General features: G+C 35.5%; 1 protein-coding gene across 1 annotated transcript in view; it reads right to left on the bottom strand.

The window, feature by feature from the left end:
- Positions 1-927: 927 nt before the first annotated feature.
- Positions 928-26,342, bottom strand: part of SRFBP1 (serum response factor binding protein 1) — a 67,200-nt gene continuing 41,785 nt past the window's right edge. Inside the window, exons 4-8 of the mRNA XM_040444316.1 lie at positions 18,976-19,047; positions 8,532-8,613; positions 7,030-7,738; positions 5,310-5,338; positions 928-1,492 (exon numbers count right to left, since the gene is read on the bottom strand). Of these exons, the coding sequence (XP_040300250.1) occupies positions 1,308-1,492; positions 5,310-5,338; positions 7,030-7,738; positions 8,532-8,613; positions 18,976-19,047 (1,077 nt within the window). The 3' untranslated portion in view covers positions 928-1,307. The remainder of the gene's footprint in view (positions 1,493-5,309; positions 5,339-7,029; positions 7,739-8,531; positions 8,614-18,975; positions 19,048-26,342) is intronic.

The raw sequence follows: 26,342 nt of genomic DNA, 5'->3' as shown, positions 1-26,342 counted from the left end.
TAGTTCTGGGAGTTTTGTAGCAAATTTTTGAACCTAAGGGTGTTTGGGGAACCCTTCCCCCACAACCCCCACCTCCAAACCTGCAGAGGTGTCAGAAGTATGAGAAGTGACAGTGGTCTCGTGTCTTGTGTGGGCTCTTCCCTCTAACCCTGTAGCTGGGCCCTAATTCCTTGCAGTAGGATAAGAAGTCTAGGACAGACTTGGTGGTCTGGAGGACAGTACTCTCCAAGTCACAATTTGGCTAAACCTGGGTAGGCATGGACACATTTTTCTTTCACCTTTCCTGTAATAATTTTTCATAATTAAAATTTCAATGGAAATTAATTTTAATTTTATATAATTGACATGTCAAAATAAAATTTTTAAAGCAGGGAAAGTAAATTTTGCATTCAACAGCAAAAAACAATTTTCTTTCTGTATACTCTCTTGAATTCCATTGCTTTAGTTATCTAAATTCTTAAGCTCTTGAAAATGACAGAAATGACTCTCCAGAGCTTATGAATTTCTGCTAACCAGAGGCCTTTTCCTGCCATTAACAGCAACATGGAATTTCCTTATCTTTAGTTAGTTAACCAAGAACCTTTAATTTCTTCCAGAGAAGCCAAAGTGAAACATTTGAAAGGAGTTTCAAAATCCTGTCTTGTTCTCTGGAAATGCTCCTTCAATCATACCTCCTTCAGGATTTGTCCTTATAAATAAATTCCCATCCATGATTCCACAAAAAAAAATGTTTCTATAAAAGCACATTAAAGTAACTACATGTTATACATTCTTGATATAAACAAGTATTTCTATGCAGTGACATATATAACCAATTTTTTGGTCGTGTTGCTACACTTAAACACATATGTTTCCTAAAAACTAAAGATAAAATTCAGAAATCAAAAACTGGGAGCTTATTTTAAAAGTCAAAGAGATCACAAATCATTAAAAGTATAATAAAAATTAACATTTATTTTTATAATTTATTGTCTTCATACCCATAATAAAAGTGAACTTAGTTTTGCTAAGAATAACTCTTAGGAAAGATGATCTATTTTAAATAACTATAATTTCCTCATATTTTCCACAGAAAATATATCTCCTAAACATTCATTTTCAAGGCAAGAAACAAGAGCTACACTTGTCATATTCACTTCATGATAAGTGCACATGACCAAGACCGAGAGAGTTGTGATCTCAGAATTCTTGCAGAGGGAAGAGTGCGGGTATATTATTAAGAAACAATTTAAGTATGTACTTGATTTGTGCACGGCTTATGTAAACATAACTTTAATAACAGGCTGGTTCACAGAAAGAAGTCCTAATCAATCATCAAATGTAATTTTTTTCCCCTGAAACACAGCAATTTTAGACTGCTGTTCTTTCCGCCTCCTGCTTGCTTCCCATGAAGGATGAAGAGGCAGCTGTGACTGCTGTTTTGTATTTTCAAGTCCTCTCTGTGCACTCCTATTAAACGGATTCTTGAGCTGAAGTTCATTTTGCCGAAAACCTGGGAGGAGAAAGCAAAAATAGTGAAAACTAAATGCCTAAAGACCATACAAGGGAGAGACATTTCATTTTCTCACATCAGCGTTTAAAGAAGGAATTTAATTTTACTTCAATGGTATATATCACAATTTAAAATCTAAGTCTAACAGGTATAGTTTGAAATTGTAATATACATATGAATAGGCAATTTCGGGACACATGCCTTCTAATATTTTAAACAGATGTTTATTGTGTATCTCCTCATGTATGTTGTGCTGTCTTATTTGCATTGAGGAAACAGTTTAAGAAGAAAACAATGCAGACAACATGGAAGGCCAAGAAAAAAAAAAGAAAAAGAAAAAAAAGAAAAGAGCATCTTAAACATCATTAGTTTAGGATATCTGTGTATGATGTAGCCAGAAAATTCACATATATTTACTAAAATAGTCGATCTGACCATGGTGATGGGAGGAGAGATGAATTTTTAAAGGGCTACTGATTGATTCCACTGCCTTGTTATTGAACATAAAATTATTATGAGATAAATTACTAAATTCACTCCAATTTAAGACAAAGCTCTTTTTCAATCATAAAATTATCCACCAGATACAAGGGTGGCAAGTTGCTTCTAGTCCTTACATCCTCTTAAATTATAAGATACTTAAAACTACGTTATTTTTTTTTTAACGTTTTATTTATTTTTGAGACAGAGAGAGACAGAGCATGAACGGGGGAGGGGCAGACAGAGAGGGAGACACAGAATCGGAAGCAGGCTCCAGGCTCTGAGCCATCAGCCCAGAGCCCGACGCGGGGCTCGAACTCACGGACCGCGAGATCGTGACCTGAGCCAAAGTCGGCCGCTTAACCGACTGAGCCACCCAGGCGCCCCAAAACTACATTATTTTGAACAAGAAAGTAGCGTTTGTGAGAAACACATCAGCCAGAAAAGACATGAATTAATGCATGTTTATAGAATGAGGGTGGGGGAAAGGGAGACAAAAATGTAACAGAGATTTTAAGTAGTACGTGGGAAGTGTAATTTCTCCACTGCAACTTAGACATCATTCACTGTCAAAAGCGTTCTCAAGATCTCCTTAAAAAGTAAATGTCGTAACATTACACAAACAAACGCACAGTTTGGGACAACATTTCCAAAACATTTATTGTACACAGAATTCAAAACGTCCTGCATGCTACACAAATCACATGTGGTCTAGAAATCTGATATAATACTCAGAGTGGCTCTAGTGATGAAGAACAAAGAGTTTAAATGTTAAAAGAAACTGCTTCATAAAAAATGAGATTTAAATAAGGCAGTCTTCTAAACTAATATATATATTTAGATAATTACGTAAAGTATATTTGTAGGTGTAAACACATTATAAATTAAATTCTATAAATATATAAGCTAAGCGAAAAAACAAAAGCCCTTCCACTTGGGTCTCCTCACTGGGAAAATGTGGGGGGTGCCTGCAGTTTACAGTTACTCTGTGTCTGAATATAAGGTGAATGAGGCAGATGCCAAGTGTCTGCCAGACCTACTTTTCTTTTCCTCCTGGGTGCACAGCCAGGATACATTCCCCATCCTGACCACAGCTAGATGAGGCCATGAAGCTGAGTTATAGCCAAAGACATGTGAACAAAAGGTCTGATCAGAAAAACCTCACATTCGATCCTTTAATCTCTCTCTCTGCTCCCAGAGAGCACAGAGAAATCCCAGAGGCACGAGATGGAAGGAGGCTGCCAAGAGCACATAGGCTGTAACGAATGAGAATTCAATCACCACGATTTGGTGGCTGCTTGCTACAGCAGGCAGTCTACTACGAATAAGAGCAAAGTGCCACTCGGAAGGAGGATGCAGCCATCACAACAACATGTACAGTTGGCAGTGGCTCGGCCGTTCAGTGGTAGGTGGTAAGGAAATGGATACCCGAGGCTGAAAAGTGGGCATATCTCCCATGCCAATGAAATGGGTAGAACTGTGGCCATTCTCACTGTTGCCAAGTGAGAACCTGGGAGGCAGCCTGTATGCCTATGGAGTTCCCAACACCAGGGTAGGTGGTGGGAAAGAATAAAAGAATTAGTGTAGTGATGGCTCTTTGGCAACAGACTACAAAAAAGAGCAGCGTCCAGGAAAGAACTGGCCAGCTCACAGACAGAAACTGAAAGCAACAGAGAATCCAGATATCTGGGAACTAACTTAAGGTTAAGAAAAGCCTTTGGACTTTGAAAGTAAGACGGGAGACTAAGATTTTAAGCAGTAAAGGCCTCTGGAGATTCAGCCCCAGAGCAAAGTTAAGAGTAGAGTATGGCCTTCTCAACCAAACCTGAGAGTCTCAACACAGCAGACACATGGAATGATGCTTGGGGTGGGGAAAAAAATACCCTCAAACATAAAGAAAGCAAGTTTGACAACTTGCTCTAGGAAAAAATTGGTGGTGTGGTGACTAGCTCATGGATGGACTAACGGGAAATGAAGAAGTCAGAAATCCACTAAGTTTTGGAGGGACCTGTGTTGTGACAGAAACCCTAAGTCTGGGCTGAAAAAACTCTCTTGAATGTGAAAGACTCTGAACGGTCTCCAGGACCATATGTTTTTAGCAGTCACTTGGTGCAGCCCCCAAGGAAATTATACCAAATGTCTGCTTCAGGTGTGGCCATAGAACAAAAACCTCCCAAGAAGACAGTCAGAAGCCAGGAAGAACAATGGACAAGGAAGTTCCTCCAGCTCCTTTACAATTTTTGCTCAGTAATGGTAGACATGTTATGTGCCTCCCAATTCTCTCTTAACTGACTGGAAGTTTATATTGTGGTTACCTTGTCTGTGATCTGCCACTAAATATTTGGTTATGAGCTGGGGACGGGCAGTCTGTGTTTAAGTGGCCAGGCCACCAAACTTGGGGCAGTCCAGGAAACCAGATGGAAAGTACCACCTCATCCAGGGGATGGATGATGCTGGGCTGGGACTCTGAGGTGGATTCCCTGGGAAGGAGAGAAGTGTGCTCTGTTTGGGGGAGGGGCAGTGAAATGGAATCTCTCACATCTGGTGAGGGAAGGATGGTCAGTGGCAGACAGTTACGTGTTTAAGAAATTCCACTTTCTTTTTTCCTCCTAACCACACAATTAGACAACGTTTCTTAGCTCCCCTGTGGCTAAATGGCACCATATAATTGAATTCTGGCTAATGAATTATGATTGTAACTGATTCCTGCCACTTTCTGGCCTGGCCCATGAAAACCTCCTGCACAATTCTCCATGTACTTCTTCCCTTCTGCTGGCCAAACGGAAACTGCAGGAGAAAGGAGCCACAAGATGAAAGGAGCCTGATCCTTGAATTACTCTATGAAACTGTCAATTCACAGTGGACTGTGATGTGAGTGAAAAACAGATTTTCATTATTTTAAGCCAGTGAGAGTCAGGGATTATGTATAGAAGTGAGACTACCCAAATATATTTAATTTGACTTGTTATGAATTAATGTGAAAATACTTTTACTCTTAACCCAGAAAGTAACATACTTGTTACTGAATATTTAATAGTATGGTGCTAAGACATAACGTATATGATAACTCAGTTCAAGAGAAATCAAATAGAGCCAATATGTCCTGGTAAGTTTTATTTACACCTTTCCTCCTGGCACAGATAGGTAATAACAACAACAACAACAAAAAAACCAATTACAATTTAAAAATCACACTGATAATTAGAAAATGTTCTGTTCCCCTTTCTGTGGGTACATAATTCATTCAGACTATTAAGCAACCCGGAGTTTTTATCCTTCCATTCTGGAAAAGCATCAGTTAACTACATAGAAAGGGCAGGAAGCCAGTAATACATACCTGGGGTTTTGCTTTTTGGAGGCTGTTCTCTGTAATTTCCAAAAGAAGAAAAGACCATTAGGACTTTAAAAAGATAAATAACTTTACAAAGATAAAATAAAATAAACTAGGGATAAAACTCAAAGGACTATCGCACTCCCTCATCCCCCCAACAATCGGTAAAAAAAAGGGTAGCGGGCCCCCCCCCCAAGTTTTAGCTGTATCAAAGTTTGATTTTACAATCAGTATTTACAACCAATATTACAACAGAAATGTGTGAATTTCCTTCTCACCCCACTTCCTTACAGGGACTTCTGGTCATAAAATATCCTATCTTGGTTAATGTACTGTCTCCACTCTTGAAGACCATCCAGACAAAAAATTTCTAAAGTCTTCATAAAGCAGGAAAGAGTCACATGTAACAAAAATTAAGATTTACATTTTGTGAGAGATGGAAGGGATAACGGTATGTTATTCTCAAGTGAGAAAAGAAATGGAGCCTTGTGAGGCAGGTTTGGGACACATAAAAACGATTTTAATTAATTTTAAGGTTCCAAATATGGTTGTGTGTCTTTCTACACTTACTTCCCTGGAAAATGTTAACATCACAAGTTTCTGTTCTATTAAAAATTATCCTTGACTTTACAAAAACAATTTTCTGAAGAAAATAGCTGTTACTGAAGAAATAATCTAACCATGTGAAGCTATCTCCTACCAGATTAGAATTACAAATGAAATTAAACTTACTGACTTATCACAGGAGAGCTGTGGAAACTGGTGGTGAATAGCAGGGACAGAGGCAGCAACATTACCAAATACACAGGAGTCCGGAGAAGCTCAGTGAGAGCAAGCATTTCATAAGAAAAGGACTGATGTTTAAAATGATGGCTCTGGGTTGTCAAAAACATAGCCCACTGTTCTTTTTTTTTTTTTTTTTAATGTTTATTTATTTTTGAGACAGAGACAGAGCGTGAACAGGGGAGGGGCAGAGAGAGAGGGAGACACAGAATTGGAAACAGCCTCCAGGCTCTGAGCTGTCAGCCCAGAGCCCGACACGGGGCTCGACCCACAAACTGTGAGATCATGACCTGAGCCGAAGTCGGATGCTTAACTGACTGAGCCACCCAGGCGCCCCAAAGCCCACTGTTCTTTTCAGAGAAAGTTCTATTTAAAGAGTAAGATATGTGAGATATTTTCAAAAGGTTTTCATCAAAAGCAAATTCAAAGTTTGAAGACTTTGGTCATCTAAGGGATAAACTTAAATTAGCTGGACAAATTACCTGGCTACAGGATAAATGTGGCACTGCCATTTAGGTATTTTAAACAATTTTGATTTTAAGATGTCCCCTTTTTTTTAAAGCTTATTTATTTATTTTGAGAGAGAGAGGACAAAGCAGGGCAGAGAGAGGCAAAGAGACAGAGAATCTCAAGCAGGCTCCAAAAGTCAGCGCAGAGCCCAATGTGGGGCTTGAACCCAGAACCATGCGTGAGATCATGACCTGAGTTGAAATTGAGTCAGATGCTCAGCCAACTGAGTCACCCAGGCACCCTCCCATATGTGTATTTGTAAATATGATCCGAATATAACATTCAAAAGGGCCAAGTCTAAACAAAGGATGTGTTGTATAAATTACACGTATGTATGGGAGAGATTCTGTCGTAGTTAGGATGTGCAGATATTTCTTATCTTTAAAAAAATTAAGAACTAATAATTATTTTAGGATAGAAAAAATACTCTTACCTTCTGGAGATTTTAGATCCAGATAAAGAATGGAAAAACACTGACTCAAACTTCCTTGATTCTGTACTTGGCGGGTTTTTGTCTTTTCTTATATTCTGATGGGTTTCAAGTAGATCTTCTTCAGGTAACACATTTTTGGGGGGGTTTTGTTCCTTAACTGAAGAATGGCAACTACTTTCCTTCTTTCGTGTCCGTCTGACTTTCCCAATGAAGAAGTCATCACCACTGTCACTATCCTCAGACATTGAAGACTGTTTGTAAAACCTTTCTTCTGTGCTATCATCAAAATACTCCTTTTCTTCTTCCTGTAATTCTTCTCCATCACTGTTATCACCAAGGGAGCTATTGGACCCTTTACTTTTTTTAGTTTTACTTATTGTTTTCATTTTTGGGTCAGCAGGTGTCTTCCGCGGTTCAGACGGAACTACAGAATCCCTTTCAGAAGGCTTTGATGGAGAATCTGGAATGTCTACAGCATTGGGTCCATGTTCCATCTTGGTTATTTTTTCTTTTGAATTTCTTGGTTTCTTTGCCAATATTTTGGCTTCTTTCTCTTTTTGCTCACTGACAATAGTTCCTTCATGCTGTAACTTACTGGCATCATCATTTGAACACAAAGTGTCCTTGGAATGATTTTCTACTGAAGCATTCTTTGATGAGTTAATTTCAACAACATTTTGTCTTGCATCTTTAAAAGCTTTGACAGCAGCTGCAAAAAAAATAGCACATGACTTGTTTCAGCATTAAAACAGATAATAAAACATAACTGTGTCAGTACAGTATTTCTTCAACTATTTGGATATACTTAAGAGGACAACTGCAATTATATATGCAAATATATATATGCAAATATATATGATAGATCTGAACCCACAGAAGAACTCTAGTGACTTTAAAAACCAAACTGAGAAATGCTCAGAGGTATTCAATTTAAAACTCTAAAATTAACCATCCTTTCAGGCCTTGGAATTATGAAAAACAGTGGAAACTTCAGTGAATACAAATAAGAAAAATAAAATGGCCACTTCAATTTCTTTAGCAAAATTGTGTTGATATGGTTGTGGTACATTATAAATCGTGCTTTCAGACATAAAAATAAATATCTTCTAATCTGTGACAACATTTAATTCTTTCAATGCATTTTATAATAATGAAAATTATGTGAGTACGTGGCCACATCAAAAGTAATATTAATAATTACATTAATATTTAGCAAACCAGTTGTATTAAAATTTACCATGAATATATGTTATATATATAAATACATACATATTTATATATTAGAATTTAGGAAAAAATACAGATTTAATTTTTCATTAGACATCAGATAACTTCCATATCAGGCACCTTACCACATTTAAAAATATTTGAAGGAGATATTTATAAAAGGTCCTCAAAATGAAAAAAAAAAACCATAGAATAAATAAATCAATAGCCATTTATTCAGAATCATACACCCAAGTGCATTTAGGTACATGGCTTAAAAGTTATTTAATTCATACCTTTTAGCACATCTATTTTTTTCTTCAGAAGAGGATGCACTGCTAGCCTAGCAATTGCTCTTTCAGTTGCAGTAGAATCAGGCTGCAAATTGAAATAATAAACATGGGAATAAAAGCCAGATAGTACTATTAAGAAGTGAGTAAAAGAAAATATATCGTAATTTTTTTATTTTTTTTATTTTTTTATTTTTTAAATATATGAAATTTATTGTCAAATTGGTTTCCATACATCACCCAGTGCTCATCCCAAAAGTATCGTAATTTTTTTAAAACGAAGAGCTAGGTAACAGGAATTTGTCAGTATTCTCATTAGATAAATCACTTGTATAATCCATGATGAAGAAAAAATAAAGCTCATGGTGACAAAAATAATACTGCCCTGAACAATTAAATCATCTAATCAGGAACACCTCGGTGGCTCAGCTGGTTAAGCAGCAGACTCTTGCTTTTGGCTCAGGTCATGATCTCATGGTCTGTGAGATCGAGCCCAGGGTTAGGCTCTGTGTTGCCAGTGCAGAGCCTGTTTGGGATTCTCTCTCTCTCTGCCCCTCCTCCACTCATAGTCTCTTTCTCAAAACAAATAAACTTAAAAAAATTATGTCATCCATTAACAAATATTCTTTGTGGTCTTAGTATATTTCCAGAACTGTGGTAGGCATCCTGTGTGATGGGGCGGGGGAGTGGGGGGGAAGCCCCTGCTTTCAAAGAGCTTAAAAAATCTAGTTAAAAATAGACTAAATAAATATGAAAGAACCAAATAACATATTAGTACTAAGCTGGGTGATTCAAAATATTGTAATGTTTGAAATTCCAGTTAACAGAGATATAGAAATTATCTGATGTTAAATATCTGTATTTTGAATGTCTCAATATCTCTACTATACTCTCAGAATGTTCTACCAGTGCTTGGATGATAGCCAACACTTCATAAACTTGATGATGCCTGAATGGAAGCTGATTATATATAATAGTTAATATATTTATGAATTTAGAAAAACCAATGATTTGGGATAATTTCTTTGAAAATCATCTGTAGGCTGACAACTTCCAAATTTCTAACTGCTACTCTAACTTGAGATTGAGGCTCCTGTATGAACCTCCTGCTTGACATATTAAAAGAGAATTCTTTGATATCCTTCCCAAACCTACTTCTTCAGTCTTTCCTATCTTATTATATGTAATTTCAATTTTGCTGGTTGTTCAGAACTAAAACTTTAAGAATTCTTCTATCACATTTCTCCTTCCTTCAGAGCTCACAATTATTCCTTTAGCAAATCTTATAGTTCCAAATGCAAAATAGATTCAGGGCCAGTCATTTCTCACCACTTCTGCTGTTAAGACTTTTGACCAATTCACCAACACCTCTCACCTGCAGCACCAACGAAATATCCTCAAACCTGGTCACCTGCTCCCCTACACCTGATTTTCCATATAGCATCACAGGGATTTTTTAAAAGGTAACCAGATCATGGTATGTCCTTATCTCTTCTTCTTCAAGCTTTACTGCCTTCTGATGCTTAGGCTATTCCAATATAAGCTCTTCTCTACCTGGAATGGTATACTCCCAAGTATATACATGGCTGATCATCTCCTATTATTCATGTATCTGCTCAAATGTTATCTGAACTAACACAACACTTGCCATAATTCTTTATTTACTTCACATCACTTAGCACCGCATGTCAGTGCAGGTATTTTCCTATCTGTGAGGCAGGGGCTTTGTTTTCCTCATTGCTACAGACATAGTGCTTGGATTGGTAACTGGTAACAGGCTGGATTCGATAAACATCTCATAAAACAAGTGAATACATTTCACTAGTGTGTCACGTAGAGTTGTCAGTCTTAAATGTCTTTATTTTAAATTTACTCTTCATTGTTAATGGACCAATATAAAGCTTTTTGTCCCTTAGTAATACAAACTTATGAGTACATTAGTAAGTGCAAGATGATGGCAGTTTGAAGTCTACCGTGTTTGAAGGACTTATCCAGGCAATGTACAAGAATCAGTTGCATTTCTATGAAATAGCTAAAAGGAAAATAAAGAAAACAATCCTATTTACAGTATCATAAAAAATGATAAAATACTTAGGAATAAATACAACAAAGGAAGTGAAAGATCTTTACACTTAAAACTCGATAAGACTTTAATAACAAATCAAAGAGGTTGCAAATAATTGTAAAGGTATCTGTAATTATAGATTGGAAAAATTAGTATTGTTAAAATATCCGCAGTTCCAAAACTACCTATAAATTCAATGCAATCCCTATAAAAATGCCAATGGCATTTTTCATAGAAATAAAAAAAAATCCTACAATTTGTATGAAACCACAAAAGACTCTGAATAGCCAGAGCAATCTTGAGATAGAAGAACAAAGCTGGAGGCATTATGCTTCCTAATCTCAGACTATAGTACCAACTTTTAGTAATAAAATAGTATGGTATTAAAATAAAAACAGACCCCATAGACTAATGGAATAGAAAGGAGAACCCAGAAATAAACATTTGCATGTACAGTAAACAGCTATTTGATGAGGGAGTCAAGAATACATGACAGGAGAAAAGACAGTCTTTTAAATAAATGGTATTAGAAAAACTGGATATTCATATGCCAAAGAATGAAATGAGACCCATATCTTACCACTCACAAAAATTAACTTAAACTGGACTAAGAAGACATTGAAATGTGAGAAGTGAAACTGTAAAACTCCTAGAAGAACATGTAGGGAAAAAAATTCCATGACAGTGGTTGTGGCAATAACTTTTTTTGGATGTGATACCAACGGCACAAGCACCAAAAGCAAAAATAAACTAGTGGGGTAAGATCAAACTACAAACTTGCTGCGAAACATAAGAAACAGTCAACCAAGTGGAAAGGCAATCTACAGAATGGGAGAAAATATTTGCAAACCGTATCTCAGATGAGGAGCTAAAATCCAAAATATGGAAGGAACTTATACAACTCAACAGCAAATAAATAAAACAAATAAAAATAAAATCTGATTAAAAAATGGGCAGAGGACTTGAACAGATACTTTTCCAAGTAAGAAATGGCCAACAGGTACATGAGAGGAAGCTCAACATTACTAATCTCTGGGGAAATGCAAATCACCCAAAACCCTGATGAGAGATCATCTCATACCTGTCAGAATGGCTAGTATAAAAAAAAACAAGAGCTAACAAGTGTTGGTGAGCATGAGGAGAAAAGGGAACCCTGGCACACTGCTGGTGAGAATGAAACTAGTACAGACACTAGGGAAAACAGAGGAGGCTCCTAAACAAATTAAAAATAGAAGCAAATGAAGTTCAGTTATCTCAGAGAGATGCTGTGTTCACTGAAGTATTATTCATGATAGACAAGACATGGGAACAACCAGGAGTCCACTGATAAATGGAGTGAATAAAGAAAATGTGGTGTCTATATACATATATATGTAAGTATACACATATATATACACATATATATACACAACGGAATATTATTTAGCCATGAGAAAGAAGAAAGTTCTTCCATTTGCAACAATGTGGATGAACCTGGTAGGCATTACAATGAGTGAAATAAATCAGACAGAGAAAGACAAATACTGGACTTGGAATTTAAAGATAGCCAAACTTGGGGCACCTGGGTGGCGCAGTCAGTTAAGCGTCCGGCTTCAGCCAGGTCACGATCTCGCGGTCCGTGGGTTCGAGCCCCGCGTCAGGCTCTGGGCTGATGGCTCGGAGCCTGGAGCCTGTTTCCGATTCTGTGTCTCCCTCTCTCTCTGCCCCTCCCCCGTTCATGCTCTGTCTCTCTCTGTCCCAAAAATAAATAAAAACGTTGAAAAAAAATTAAAAAAAAAAAAAAATACCCAAACTCACAAAGACAAGACCAGATTGTTGGTTGCCAGAGACTGGTGTTAGTGGTGCAGGAAAAGTGGTGGAGGGGGAGACTTCAGTCAAAGGGTACAAACCTCCAGTAAAAAGATGAATAACATCTAGAGATCTAATACTCACCAGGTGATTATACATAACTATACTCTATTATATACTTGCAAGTTTCTGAAAGAGTAAATCTTAAATGTTTTCACCACACAAAAAAATTTTAATTATATAAGGTGACAGATGTGTTAATTAATTAACCTTATTATGGTGATCTTTCACAATATATATGTGTATCGAACCATCAAGTTGTAGAACTTAAACTTACACAATGTTTGCTACATGTCAATTATATCTCAATAAAACTAGAAACAAAAAATAAAAAAAAATTACCAAAATATTTAAAGTTACTATATCAGCATCTGTAGGCAAAAAGAAAAGAAATAGTTTCTCAAATTCTCATTCATTTAGCTGGAAATCTATTTAACAATAACACTGTCTTGTAGTTAATGCGACAAACCTACTTTGTGCACTATGATATCTGCAAATATACATTTCAACATGTCCTTATTACTTCTAATTTTTATAAATTGGCAATTTTGATAAGGTCAGCTACTTAACACCACCGCCAAATATCTTAGAGAACAAAGTACTCCTGTTAAACTGAAATCTGAAAAAACGTCAAAGCTATTTAAGAATACTTAAACATCAAGAGATAATACAGTGTAGAAATTTCATGAAAATCTTGGTGAGTATGTGAAGGTGCACAAAACATTTCATTTTTCTGGCAAAATGAAATTGAACACTGAGAGGATCAGCCCCGTCATTTTTAAATCTGACACAAAAAGGACTTTGGAGGGGGTTGAAAATGCATTACCAGAATGTTTGATCTGGAAGAGTTTATTAGAGAAATGAAAAAACACAACAAACAAACACAAGCAAAACAAAACAAAACAAAAGCAGAGCCAGAGATAGTCAGTGCCCTGTCTAAAGCCATGAAACTAATGGCAAATCAACAGTAGCCAGAATGCAGAAACTCCTAGAAATTTAAGCTTCTTCCCTTTGCCGACCAGCAATCTTTGTAAAAAGAATGCATTGTACAGAACTCCTTAAGGTACATCTAGTCCTTCAAACTTCCTTACATTTAGTGGCCAGTTGTTTTTAATTAATTTAGATCTGTTCTTGATGGTCTGTTACTAATATGCAAATCTGAGTAGCTTATGATTTGGGGAGTAGAATTCTAACTGGGAAAAAGGGCAAACCGAAAAACTGTTAATGGCATATACATACTTACATGCTTTATCAATACTAAGGATTTCAGTTAGACCAATAAAAAATGTGACACATATATTTCTTAAAATATTTGATTTAAAAAAACTCTTAGTTAAAAATATCACATTTTATAAGCGAAAACAACCATTTAAATAAACTTCATTTCTCCTAAGGAAACAATGCCAAATTTAACATTTTAAACTTCTTTTGAAGTTTATTCTTAATACAGCAATTTGAATTCATTCAATGCATTTTTTGAATTCAAATTTTAACAAGAGGTAAAGGGAATACAGACCAATGATTTTACCCAATAATTAGACTAAACAGTCCTGACTTGATTTCAAGATTACCCAGCAAGTTGGGAAGAAGCTAAACTCACAGTCCAGTTTCTGAACTCAGTCTAGTATTCTCTATCAGTTTTCTTCTAAAGTATGTGAGATGACTTTTCTCTCATTCTGTGACTCCCCTCCAAGCCCCCTCGAAGCTTTCTGGAAAGGAATCAAACATAATTATGAACAAAGAGGCTTGTGAACTGAGTGGGTGCAGATTCGTGGCGCTGGCAGTGCCCTGGGTCTCCGCTGCAAGCCGCCAGGTCTCCATTCTGCTGAGGACACTGGGCAAGGTGTAGGAGCTCACAAGAACAAGCAGGGCAGAAGCTGCCATGAGACCCTTCAAATCCTTTACCCCTCCTTATTTTGTTACTGGTCACCTTTCTGCCTCACTTACGTTTTTCCCTCTTTATATTTACTGTTACTTACATTTATATTAACATGCCTCAATATGTGAAAGCACGGACTTACACATTAAGGACACAAACATCCTCTTCCGAGGCTCACAATCTTGCCCTAATTTCAAAGGTTAAGACAATAATGTATAAAATAAGTGAATGTGATAAACCTCCTTGGAGAGATGAAAAATGTTATGGTGGTTTATAGAAGAAATTCAGTCATATACCTTAAATTTAAATGAACTTATTTATTGTGAAGCTTAAAATGCTAAGTATTCTCTATGAACAGATTTTACACCTGCATGAAAAAAGCCTTCACAATATTAGAGGATGTGTGAAGGAACCACAGCTTTCCTTATTTAACACTGACACAACATTTGCCATGGAAAATTCTCAGGAAACTGTGGTTTTCACACACCTCCAGTTTCTTCCATTTCAAATAAATTACATAAAAAAAGGGAAAACACCTCATCTTTTTATGGAAAAATTTTATTTTGGCATCTGGGTATTTATTATGAACACAAGCATTTGGTGTTCAATTCTGAAAGGAATTTTGAGAATGTACATGTGAATATAAACAAGTCTAAAAATGAAAAAGCTCTCTTACATGCACTGTTCATTCCTGTGAAATGCTGCCTAGAACAAAGGGACTCTTAACGCAGTGGTAGAAGTAGAATGCTGGTATGTTTCTGACATTAATTAGACTTAATTTCAATTCTAGGTTTTACCTAAAGATATATGAATGTTTGTATTTGTTAAAAATATCTAGGGAGGTAATATGAACCAGTCCTTTCAGCTGATTCAGAAGAACTGTGGCAACCTAAGGCTCTGAGTCCACACTTAAGGCAATGGGAGACCTTTCTAGATTTGTTCAGGTTGTATAAAACCTAGGACACCATGTTTCCAAAATGTAGTCTGACCGACAGGGGACCCATTCCAGGATTTTCCCCTAAACTTCTGTTTTTTTGGGCAGGACCAGGGTTTAGACCTTGGACCTGCCATCTTCTAATGACTGACTACAGGTGTATTTTTGACCTTTCTGGGCCTCTGTGTCTCATTTGTTAAATGGAATTATTATCATCTTCCCAGAGAAAGCTAATGTATAAAAAGCATCTAATGAGTCAGGCAACTAGTAGATGTTAACAGATATTAATTTGCTTCCCCTTATCCTGTAGTTGTTTACTATAACTATCTTTTACTCCCCAGAAGATGACATATTCCTCTAGAAAATACTGTGTCTCCTATTCCCTTCCTATATTCCACACTGCCCGGCTGATGGCTTTGCAAGCAACAGATGTTTTTAATTGAGAAGCTCCTGAAATTCTGGCACCAGCTGTCTGGAAATGTCAGAATTATCATCCTTCAACTCTCTAGCTTTAAAATTTCATCATATACATATTAACTGCCTACTTAACCTTTCCACCCCTTTTCTGCATTTTCACTATTACGACTACACACACACGCACACACACAAATCCATGTGTGTGCACATATACACACCTGAATGCTTTCCACATGAGATCACTGTTGCAAGATTAACTGAGATAAGACTGTATATGGAAGAACTGTGCAAGTTGTAAGATATTACACACATTAGTTTGCTCTGCTCTGCTCATCAGACAGCCTCAAATGTGCAGAGCTCTATGTAACAGACTTCATTTCTGTGAGGTTATCTTCCACTGAGCAGCTTTTCTATGACACACTGAAGAACAATCAGTCCTCCCTCCACAACACTGCTATCTGCCTCATTTTAAAGAAAATTAGCAAATTTTCATACACAAGAACCAAATCGAGTGGAAGAACATCACAAATGAAATAAAATACTAACAGAACAGGTGAAATCAAATAGCTTGGGAGGAATCTGAAATGGTTTCTTAAGCACAGCAGTCTCCCTTGGCTTTAAATCCCTGCAGGATTCCATCAAGAACTTTGATGAAATAAAACAATTTTTCCTCCCTTCCTCTCTACCTTCCCTTCCTCCCTTCCTTTGTTTGGAGGAAGGTACTAACAGGGCAAAAATATAACCAGGTTTCACTTGACACTTCACAGTGAGATCCTAAACTTTTTATCTGAACTGCTATTAAAAATCTCATGACTACAAATATGGTCATATGCAAATGATTTTACTTATACAAAGTAACAATGATAAGCTAACGTAGACATTTGTTTCCCCATTTTTTGGACAAAAGACATTTCACACAATGGAAAAGCTGAACAAAGGGTTGTACGTAGAAGATACTCTAAAAAACTGATGTGCTTTAAAAAAAATGTTTATTTTTTGAGAAAACGCACACGTGCACGAGCAGGGGTAGGCAGAGAGAGAGAGAGAGAGAGAGAGAGAGAGAGAGAGAGAGAGAGAATCTCAAGCAGGCACCATGCTGTCAGTGCAGAGCCCGATATGGGGCTTGATCCAGCAAACCATGAGATCATGACCTAGCAGAAATAAAAAATCAGACGCTTAACTTACTGAGCCACCCAGGCACTCCTAAAAAATGTACATGACACATGTACTAATATTAACCTTCCAAAGTGAAAACAATCAGGCTAGGAAGATAAAAAAAAAAAAAAATACAAACATTGGATTTTTTTATCGTGGGTATTTTCAAATACTGCCAAGTTTTACTGTTAAGAGTTTAAATGGAAACTTATTATTATTAGGATACTACATTGCTTTTTAGTCTCACCGTAAGTGAAACATTAATGAAATACTTCTAGAATTTAAATTTAGCATCCAGAAAGTTCGAAAAATTTATTTCAGTAAAATCTTAAAAGATTATTTTTTTAAACTCTCAAAACAAAAATACATTCTATGATATTTTTACAGTTACCACTATTCTATTTAACATGTATGTCACCATTATGCCTGAGATACAGACCAAACTACAGTTTAAAACCATAATAGGATCAAATTTTTTCCTTCTCTTCATGAATAAAATCCTATGAAAAATTACTATAAAATTATGCTGCTACAAAATAGAGAGGCTGTTGTAAAACCACATTCAAGACTTAAGTGGTTTTTTTTTTTTGGTTAATGTTGGACAATGACAACAACAACAAACTCTCCCTCCCTTCAAACAAACAAAACTCTTTTATGTTCTTACCATCTTAAAATGCTTTAAAATTCAGAGATGCCTGGGTGGCTCAGTCCAGCTCTTGATTTTGGCTTAGGTCATGATCTCACGGTCATGGGATCAAGCCCTGTGTAGTGCTCTGCGCTGAGCATGGAGCCTACTCGGGATTCCCTCTCCCTCTCTCTCTGTCTCTCTCTCTCTGTCCCTACCCCATCTGTGTGTGCACTCTCTCCCTCTCAAAATAAATAAACATTTTTTTAAAAAATGCTTTAAAATTTGACATGTCTCATACCAATTGTAGAGAAATCAGTGGGCAAACTGACATTCATAGTTGGAGATTCCAACACGTGTCTCTTGGTACTCAATAAAACAAGTAGGCAGAAAATCAGTAAAGAAAGAAATCACCTGAACAACACCAACAACTAATGTGACCTACCTGACATTTTTAGGACACTGATCCCAAGAGAAAACATATCGTTTTTAAGTGCACAGGAAATATTCACCAAGATAAGCCACGTTCTGAACCATAACACTAATAAAAATCAGAGAAAATGTGCTCATGGATCATAAAGGGAACAGTAATGAAAAGATACCTAGAAGATCCCCTAATTGCTCAGAAACTGAACAATACACTTAGAATTAAACCACAGGTCAAAGATGAAGTTTCAAAGGAAAATTAAGTTCTTTGAAAAATTGAGTTCTTTGAACTCAAGAAGACGAGAATACAACATACCAAATTTAAGGGTGCAGATAAAAGAGTGCTTAGAGGTAACTTTATAGCACTACGTGCTTCTGTTACAGAAGAGGAAAGGTCTAAAATCAGGGCCTGAAGTTTCCACATTAAGAAACTAGAAAAAGAGCAAAATGAACACAAATGCACGAAACAAGAAGCAATACGGGTTAGAACAAATGCCATTGAAAGTGAAAATAGAAAAACACAAAAACATCAATTAATCCAAAATCTGTTTTCAGGTTGGAACTCTTATATGTAGACACTACAGAGTGAGTGGAAATGAAAAAGGGGAAACAAGAAGGGAAAGAGAAAGGGGGGGGGAATAGTATGGTGCAGAACTGGTTTGCAGTCCTAACTGTGCCACGTAACAGTAGTCTCCTTGACTCAGCTCACTCCATGCTTTCTGATCTTCCGTTTCCTCATTTGTAAAAACAGGGGTAAAAATAATCTTTCAAAGAGCAGTAAATATGTTGATTAAATAAATTAGTAACAAAAATTACTTGGAAAAAAATAAAAATACTCTTTGTACTCATTAGTAAGAATAAGAGACTAATTGTTGTCTCACATAAATGCCACATTTTAAGTTCAACATACCTTTAAGGACTTTGAAGGTGTGATGTTACAAGCAAAGCAGTATTCATAAATTACCATAAAATATTTTTTTAGTGGCAGTATTGGAGCTCAAGTGGGGAAAAATCATCATACATTAATAGTAACTGGCTGGTTGGTAAGTTTTCAAGGAAAAGGGTGACAAGAAAACGAAAGTCAACCAATTATAGATATACCTTCTTGCAGATTTTTTCGAAGTTGATATCATCACCGAGAGCAGATTTAGTTACTATATCAGGTTTCAATTCCTATAAAAAAAATAAAGTAATTTTAGTTATGAGTCTAATTTTAAAGCATCATTCATTACTAATTATTATGAGGTACATTCCTTCCCATGTTTTGCTTTTAAGAAATTTGATATTAAATAAGTTCTTAGTTTTTAGACGAGAATAACTCCTATCATAGTAATAAATTATCATACTCTGAAAAACCACAGAAAAAGGAATTTAAGAGCTAATCCTCCTAAGATAATTACACTCAGATTCCAAGGAAGCCAGAAAATTCAATGTGCCAAGAAATCTCTACCATAATAAAAACTCTTTAACTGAAATAAGATTAAAATAATTCAAAATGTTAATTTAAGATTTCAAGATTAAAAGAAATTACTTATTTCAATGACATTTCAGGACATTGGCAATTATATCATTTTATATCAAAATGTAAATCTTTATAGAGAAATACTTAATTTTAATTATTAAAAAAATCTAACCTACACAATACTTTTATATTATGCAAAGAGCTTATTTTAGAAAATTGAAAAACAGAAAAGCAGAGAAAAAATAAGTAAAATTACTAGCACTGTTTATTTACATGGTTACAATTCTATTACACACTCTTGTACATGCTTCTTTAAGAGAATTTAAGTTTGATATACATTTCACTAAGTAACAAAGGGTGACTTTAGACCATACAAAAATGAAGTTTCTCTTAACAGCTATCAAGTTATTCCATTGTGCAGGAAAAAATACAGTGAACATTTGCATATTTTTTTTTCATAATATTGTTGAGAAGACAGCTAAATAAAAAATTAGCTAGTTGGTTTTAAAACAACATTGACTGACAGTGAGGTAGACATGTGTGATATGGTAAAAACTGTGTAGGTACTATTACACGAAAATGATTTAAATTATATTTTAAATAAAAATAGAACCATAGCATTTTGTGAGCTAGCTTTATCATCTAATGACAGGGCCAATGTTTATCCTTTTTTTTTTTTTTCCCATTCTCTTACATCACTGTCCTTATTTGTTCAACCAAACTTTTATTATTGGACATATTTTCTGATTTTTATCTTTTAATAAATAGGAGCAGAATGATATCCTTGTATGTACTGACTTGTGTATCTCCTGAAAAATGTCCACATATTCTATATTAAATAGCTGTGTAAAACTATGTTTTTGGGAAGAGGAGAATGGAAAAAAAATTAAATATTGATAATTATGATCCAATGTCATAAAGATCAGAAAGCACAGTTTCTGAGAATATTCATTCTTATTGTATATACACTAATATGACTGTACACTAATATAAATATTTAAAAAATCTATATAAACAGCATAAAAAGAAAAGACTCTTTTAAGTGTGTGTGTGTGTGTGTGTGTGTGTGTGTGTGTGTGTGTATGTATACATAATACGTCTTTAGGAACTGATGAATTAATATGAAAGATTAGCTTCCCCGAGGTAGTTTAAAGTCAGTAAAATTATTTACAGTACAGCTAAAAAAAAAAAAAAATCCAAATCTTAAGACTTGCCCTGCTTTTGTCATTGGCTGGCTATAAGTACTTTTTTCTACTCTGTAAGTGAAAAAGTCATTCTAAAGATTGAATCAGTTAAATTTTATTGCAAATATGAACATAATGCTTCCAGAAGGGAATGATGTTGGCTAAATCTCAAACCATCCACATACTCCCTCCTAAAGAATAAATTCAACAAGGACTACAAGAACCAAGCCTTCTTCATTATTAGGAGATACAGGATAACGGAAACTTCAAAACATCAAGTTGAGAAACTTAACACCAAATTCAACAGAGCACTCACTGCATCACAATCTTGTGCACACAAAAAGCCAGGGAATACAAGATTAAGAAGACTCTGGGAGAAAAAAAACGTGAGTGAAGGACATACATGAATGACAGACAAAAAGCACCACTAGAACTACAAAACAAAAACTACTACAGAGAGTCAAAATGGATACAAGACTGAGACTTGGTAATTCATAGCAATGGCTACAAGGGAGGACTTGAAATCAAGTCGTTCTGAAGGCAGGGGCTTCAAGAAGCAGGCACAGAATCAGATAAATAGGGGCTTTGTTCCTCCTTTCAGATATAATGATGAAGGTAAAGGAAGAAAGAGAGAAATTAAGGGCCCTTTGTAGACAAAAGAAAAGACAGGTAAACTAATTCCTCCTTATCAATATTCATTAAAAAAAAAGATATATGGTGGATCCAGATGGCTAGGATTTCAAAAAAAATTAAATTCATATAAAATTAAGAAGAAAACAAAATGTAAATAAAAACACTTTATTTCATAGATTCTCTCCTAAAATTATGAAACAAACAAAAACTGTAAACACCCTCCAAACTGTATTAGGGAGTCTCAAACAAGCATTTGGATTTATACAAAAAATATGCAAAATTAGAAATTAAGACACTAAGAACAGAAACAGGTAGAACAAAGAAATACATGAACAGCTGATAAAGTTTAGGAAATAAAATGAAAGAAAAGAAAAATAAAACATCTCAGAGATGGAGAACAGATTCAAAGAAAAATTCAATAAAGCATCTTGAAGAAAATCAACTGGGGCAGTTAGGTGGTGCAGCTGGTTGAGCGTCATCCAACCCTTGATTTCAGCTCAGGTCATAATCTCACAGTGTCAATGAGTTCGGGCCTGATGCTGGCTGTGAGCTGATAGCATAGTGCCTGCTTTCCCCCTCCCTCTGCGCTTTCCCTGCTTGCATGCTCTCTCTCTCTGTCAAAATAAATAAATAAACTTAAAAACAAAAATAAAAACCAAAACCTGGGAGGCTCAGTTGGTTGAGTGCCCGACTTCAACTCAAGTCGTGATCTCACAGTTCGTAAGTTCAAGGCCTTCATCGGGCTTTCTGTTGTCTGTGCACAGCTCCCTTCGGAGCCTCTGCCCCCTCTCTCTGTGCCCCGCTCCTTCTCATGCTCTGTCTCAAAAATAAATAAACATTAAAAAAAGAAAAATAATTTTTGAAGAAAGTCAAGAAAACTACCAAGAAAATGAAAATGAGATAAAGAAAATAGCAAAGGAGGATCCCACATATCTATAATTGATATCTCTGAAGATGAAAAACAAAACAATGAAAGAAACCAATACTTAAAACTGTGATTCTAAAAAAAACAAACAATAGAAAACAAACAGTAGAAAACTTAAAAACAGAAAACATTTTGTTTGGGAAAACAAACAATAGAAAACTTAAAAAACAGAAAAGCTAAAATGAGTTGCAATGATCAATAATGCAACCTATCTTTGTAAAGCCATTAGACATTAAAAACAAAGAAAAAATCTTCAGACTGGAGGCAAAAATAACAATTTAGTTTAAGAGTAAGAAAATAAAGGTTGTTATCAAGAATAATATTCAAAGCGAGTTCAGAGAAGCATTTTCAAGGTAAGCAGGTTCAAGCAAAGGATTTTATACCTAGTCAAGCTGCTCTACAAGTATCAAGTCTACAGGAAAAAGTTTTGAACCTGCAAAAATTCAGAGAATGTTGCACACATCTGCCTCTCCAGAGGAATCTTCAAGAGGAAAAGCTTTGGCCAACAAGAGATAACTTTGGTAAAAGGACTGATGATGAGTATCTATTTGCCGAGCTATAATGAAAACAAATATGGGGGCACAGGATAAACAATTGAAGGTAAACTTGACATAATCTAAGTAAAATGAAAATGCAGTTGAAAAAATAGGAGAGAAAGGGAGAGTAGAATAAGATCACTCATTGACTACTGTTTAGGTAATATGCAGGAGTCAAAGGACAGGGTTTAAAATGGACTGGAAAGTAAAATATTACATAAGAAAATGGGAAAGTAAGGGCATTATATAAAATATGTAAATACAAAGATAAATAAACCACAGAACAAAAATATGTATCTTTCTAAATACCACAAACTTCTTAAACATTGCAAAAACAGACATCTAGACAAATACAACATACAATACCCAATAATTAGAATGTACAATATTATGACAGAGTTGAGAACACAAGGAGTATATTTTAATGTGAATTAGTTTAATGTACCTACTAGAAGGAAAAGATGTCCAGACTAGATCAAAAAGCAAAACCCAAGTCTATGCCATTTATATGAGACACACAAAAATGTTACTCAAAAACGCTAAAAATGAATTTGCAAAGATACATGAGGCAAATAGAAACAATTAGAAAACAAGAGTTGAGATCATGTATCAGATAAAAAATAATTTAGATAAAGACAAAAAATGTTGGGGCGCCTGGGTGGCTCAGTCGGTTAAGTGCCTAACTTTGGCTCAGGTCATGATCTCGCGGTCCATGAGTTCGAGCCCCGCATCGGGCTCTGTGCTGACAGCTCAGAGCCTGGAGCCTGTTTCCGATTCTGTGTCTCCCTCTCTCTCTGACCCTCATCCGTTCATGCTCTGTCTCTCTCTGTCTCAAAAATAAATAAACGTTAAAAAAAATTAAAAAAAAAAGAAAAAATGAAACAAGACAAACAGAAAACTACAGAATATGGAGAAATAGAAATACGTTACTAACAGAAGACTTTCACACAACTCTCCATTCAACAGATCTCAAAATAAGAGGAAAAAGGCATTAGAAAGTCTTAACCTAATAAGGTATATCTATCTGTCTAATGGATTTCTTACCAACATTATGCTCTTATAATACAAATTATACCTTCTCAAGCATACATGGAACATTAAACGATTGATCAAATATTAAGTCAAAGTAAAGTAAGTATTATCAAGCAAAGTATGAACAATACTCCCTGATCACAATGAAAAAGTAGGAATTAAAGAAAATCACCTATAAACAAAAAAGCTCTCCTACCAGGAATTTTTTAAAAAACAACAAAATCCTCAAACAACTCTTGAGAAAGGGAAAATATAAACAGAAATTTCAGGGTTTCTGAAAATTAATAAGGAAACACTATATTTTGGAACTTACAAACTTAAAAACAAAAATAAAAACCAACAGGAAGTAGTTTTTATTCTTTTTTTTTTTTTTTAATAAAATGAGGATTCCTGAATCTTTTAAAAATGTATTTAGTTTTGAGAGAGGGCATGAGTGAAAGAGTAATAAGCAAGGGGCAAAGAGAGAGAGGGAGAGAGACAGAGAATCCCATGCAGGTTCCAGTCTGTCAGCGCAGAACCTGAAGTGGGGCCAAGTTCACTCGAAGCGAGCCTTGAAATGATGAACCGTGAGACTGTGACCTGAGCCGAAGTCAGACGCTTAACCAACTGAGCCACACAGGCACTCCTAAAGTGGTTTTTATTGTTAAAACAACTATATAAATAAAAATAAGGTATGAAAATAAATGAACAAATGCTAAACTAAAAGGAACCCAAATTATCTTTGTTCAATTCTTTATCAAATGGAAAAGAAGACCCAATTAAATCATGTGATTTGTCCAAGGTCCTATAGTTTGTGGTAAGACCAATTAATTAGTGCTTCTACTAGATCACTACTTATTTTATTGCTTCTATGATGTAATCCAAAAGATCTTCACCATATTTAAAAGCATTCATGTGAAAACTAACACAAAAGTAAACCGTATTTCATGGTTTCCAATGTCATATGACCATTTGAACATCATCAGAACCTTCTACTGTGTAAGAACCTTCTAGTTTTAAATGAAGCAGTAATGATTTCTATAAGCTGTGTTTAATGTACTTTTCAACACACAAAAAAAGTGTGTTTTTTAATAAATGTGAGGTGCTGAGCAATCCCAGTAGGTAATTTTGGCAACTTCTGTGGTCTTTCAGAGCTACTACAGGGAAAATGTTACGAAGGTTCAAAATAAACACAATACACTTAAAAGAGAAGTACAGACTGAAGTTGATCTGAATTTAACAATGTTGAATATATTTAAAGAAATGTTGCCACTAAAAAAGACTGGGCATTTTTTGGGCTAATTATAAACAACAGCCATTATCAAGACCTGTGAAGGGTCTGAGAATTTACCCTCCTTGAAAGTTAACAGGTTAGCCTGGCATAGTCTGATGGATGACAGCAGTAGACACAAAACTCCTGGGCCAGAAACAAAGGACAGTTTATTACTCAAACAGCAAGAACCAGAGTACCTGCTTTTTATCTTATCCATTGTTTTGCAAAATATCAAAGGTCCCAGACACATAGTGGACAATAAACTTAACAAATGCTGCAATCAAAACTAAGGGAGATTTTTAGGAATATAACACCTTTGAAAATTGGCTATTAAGTACGGAGCATATTCTCAGAATGAAGGACAAGTGTTTACATTTGTATCTTTGATAGTACAACCCGCAAACACAAATTAGGGTTATAAGAAACCCCTAGTTTTACAACATAAGCACCTATTATTTACACATTCTGTACTAGGTTGAATGGCTTCCCAAACATGCCTTGAAGATGGAGGAAGGGGCCATGAGGGCAGGAAGGCAAGTGGCTTGTAAAAGCTGAAGACGGCAGCAAAATGATTCCTTAGGGTCTCCAGAAGGCATACAGCCCTGCTGACATCCTTGTTTTAAGACTTCTGACTTTTAGAACTCTAGGATAAAATATCCTTCTTGTTTTAAGCCATCAAATCTGTGATAATTTGTAAAGCAGCACTAGGAAACTAACAGACTTTCTATCTCCTACCAATCTTCATATTACAAAGTAATTCATTACACTCTATTATTTGGACAAGCACAATGTACCATAAATAATGCCCAGAATTAAGTATCTTAATACCAAGTTATGAAATTACCAAAGTAAATTAAGATGCAATATGGATGGCTTAACCTTTCCTTATGACAATACTCACTCTTGGAGCCAAGTTGGTTATTGCCTTAGTTTTAAATGTAACCACATGACAACAGAGGAAATGCTACCTCCCAAGTTATAGTCCATACAAAACTTTTAAATCATGTTTAAATACTAAGCCTATATGGGTAGGGATGCTGCACCCAAACTAAAATTTCGGTTTAGTGCTATCGTAAGTAGGCACGGAGAAACTAATAAATCCAATGTCTTTCTAGACCATGCAAAACCACCATTAAATATTATATTGTGAAGTTATCCCCCCTTCCCATATGTTTATTCAAAAGAAATCAGGCACTGCCTTTTAAATAAGACTCTTCTTGATGTATTATCACAAATGGATAGATAGCACCTCAAATGTTAGTATTCCCTTCAGCATGGTAAGAGGAAATTTAACCCATAACCTTTTTGCATCCTTCTCAGAGTGTGTTGTGGAGTTTACTTGGGAAGTTCATGTTAAACTTTCAAAACTCACAAACTGTCTCTCATTGCTCTAAATTCTAGATTTATGTACATTCTGACTCAGAATAGCTAATATACATTTTAT

This window comes from Herpailurus yagouaroundi, unplaced genomic scaffold (assembly GCF_014898765.1).
Source record: "Herpailurus yagouaroundi ecotype Mexico unplaced genomic scaffold, PumYag 192, whole genome shotgun sequence".
NCBI lineage: Eukaryota > Metazoa > Chordata > Mammalia > Carnivora > Felidae > Herpailurus > Herpailurus yagouaroundi.
Note: the sequence above shows the minus strand (reverse complement) of the source record. Positions and strands in the feature narration are given on the sequence as shown.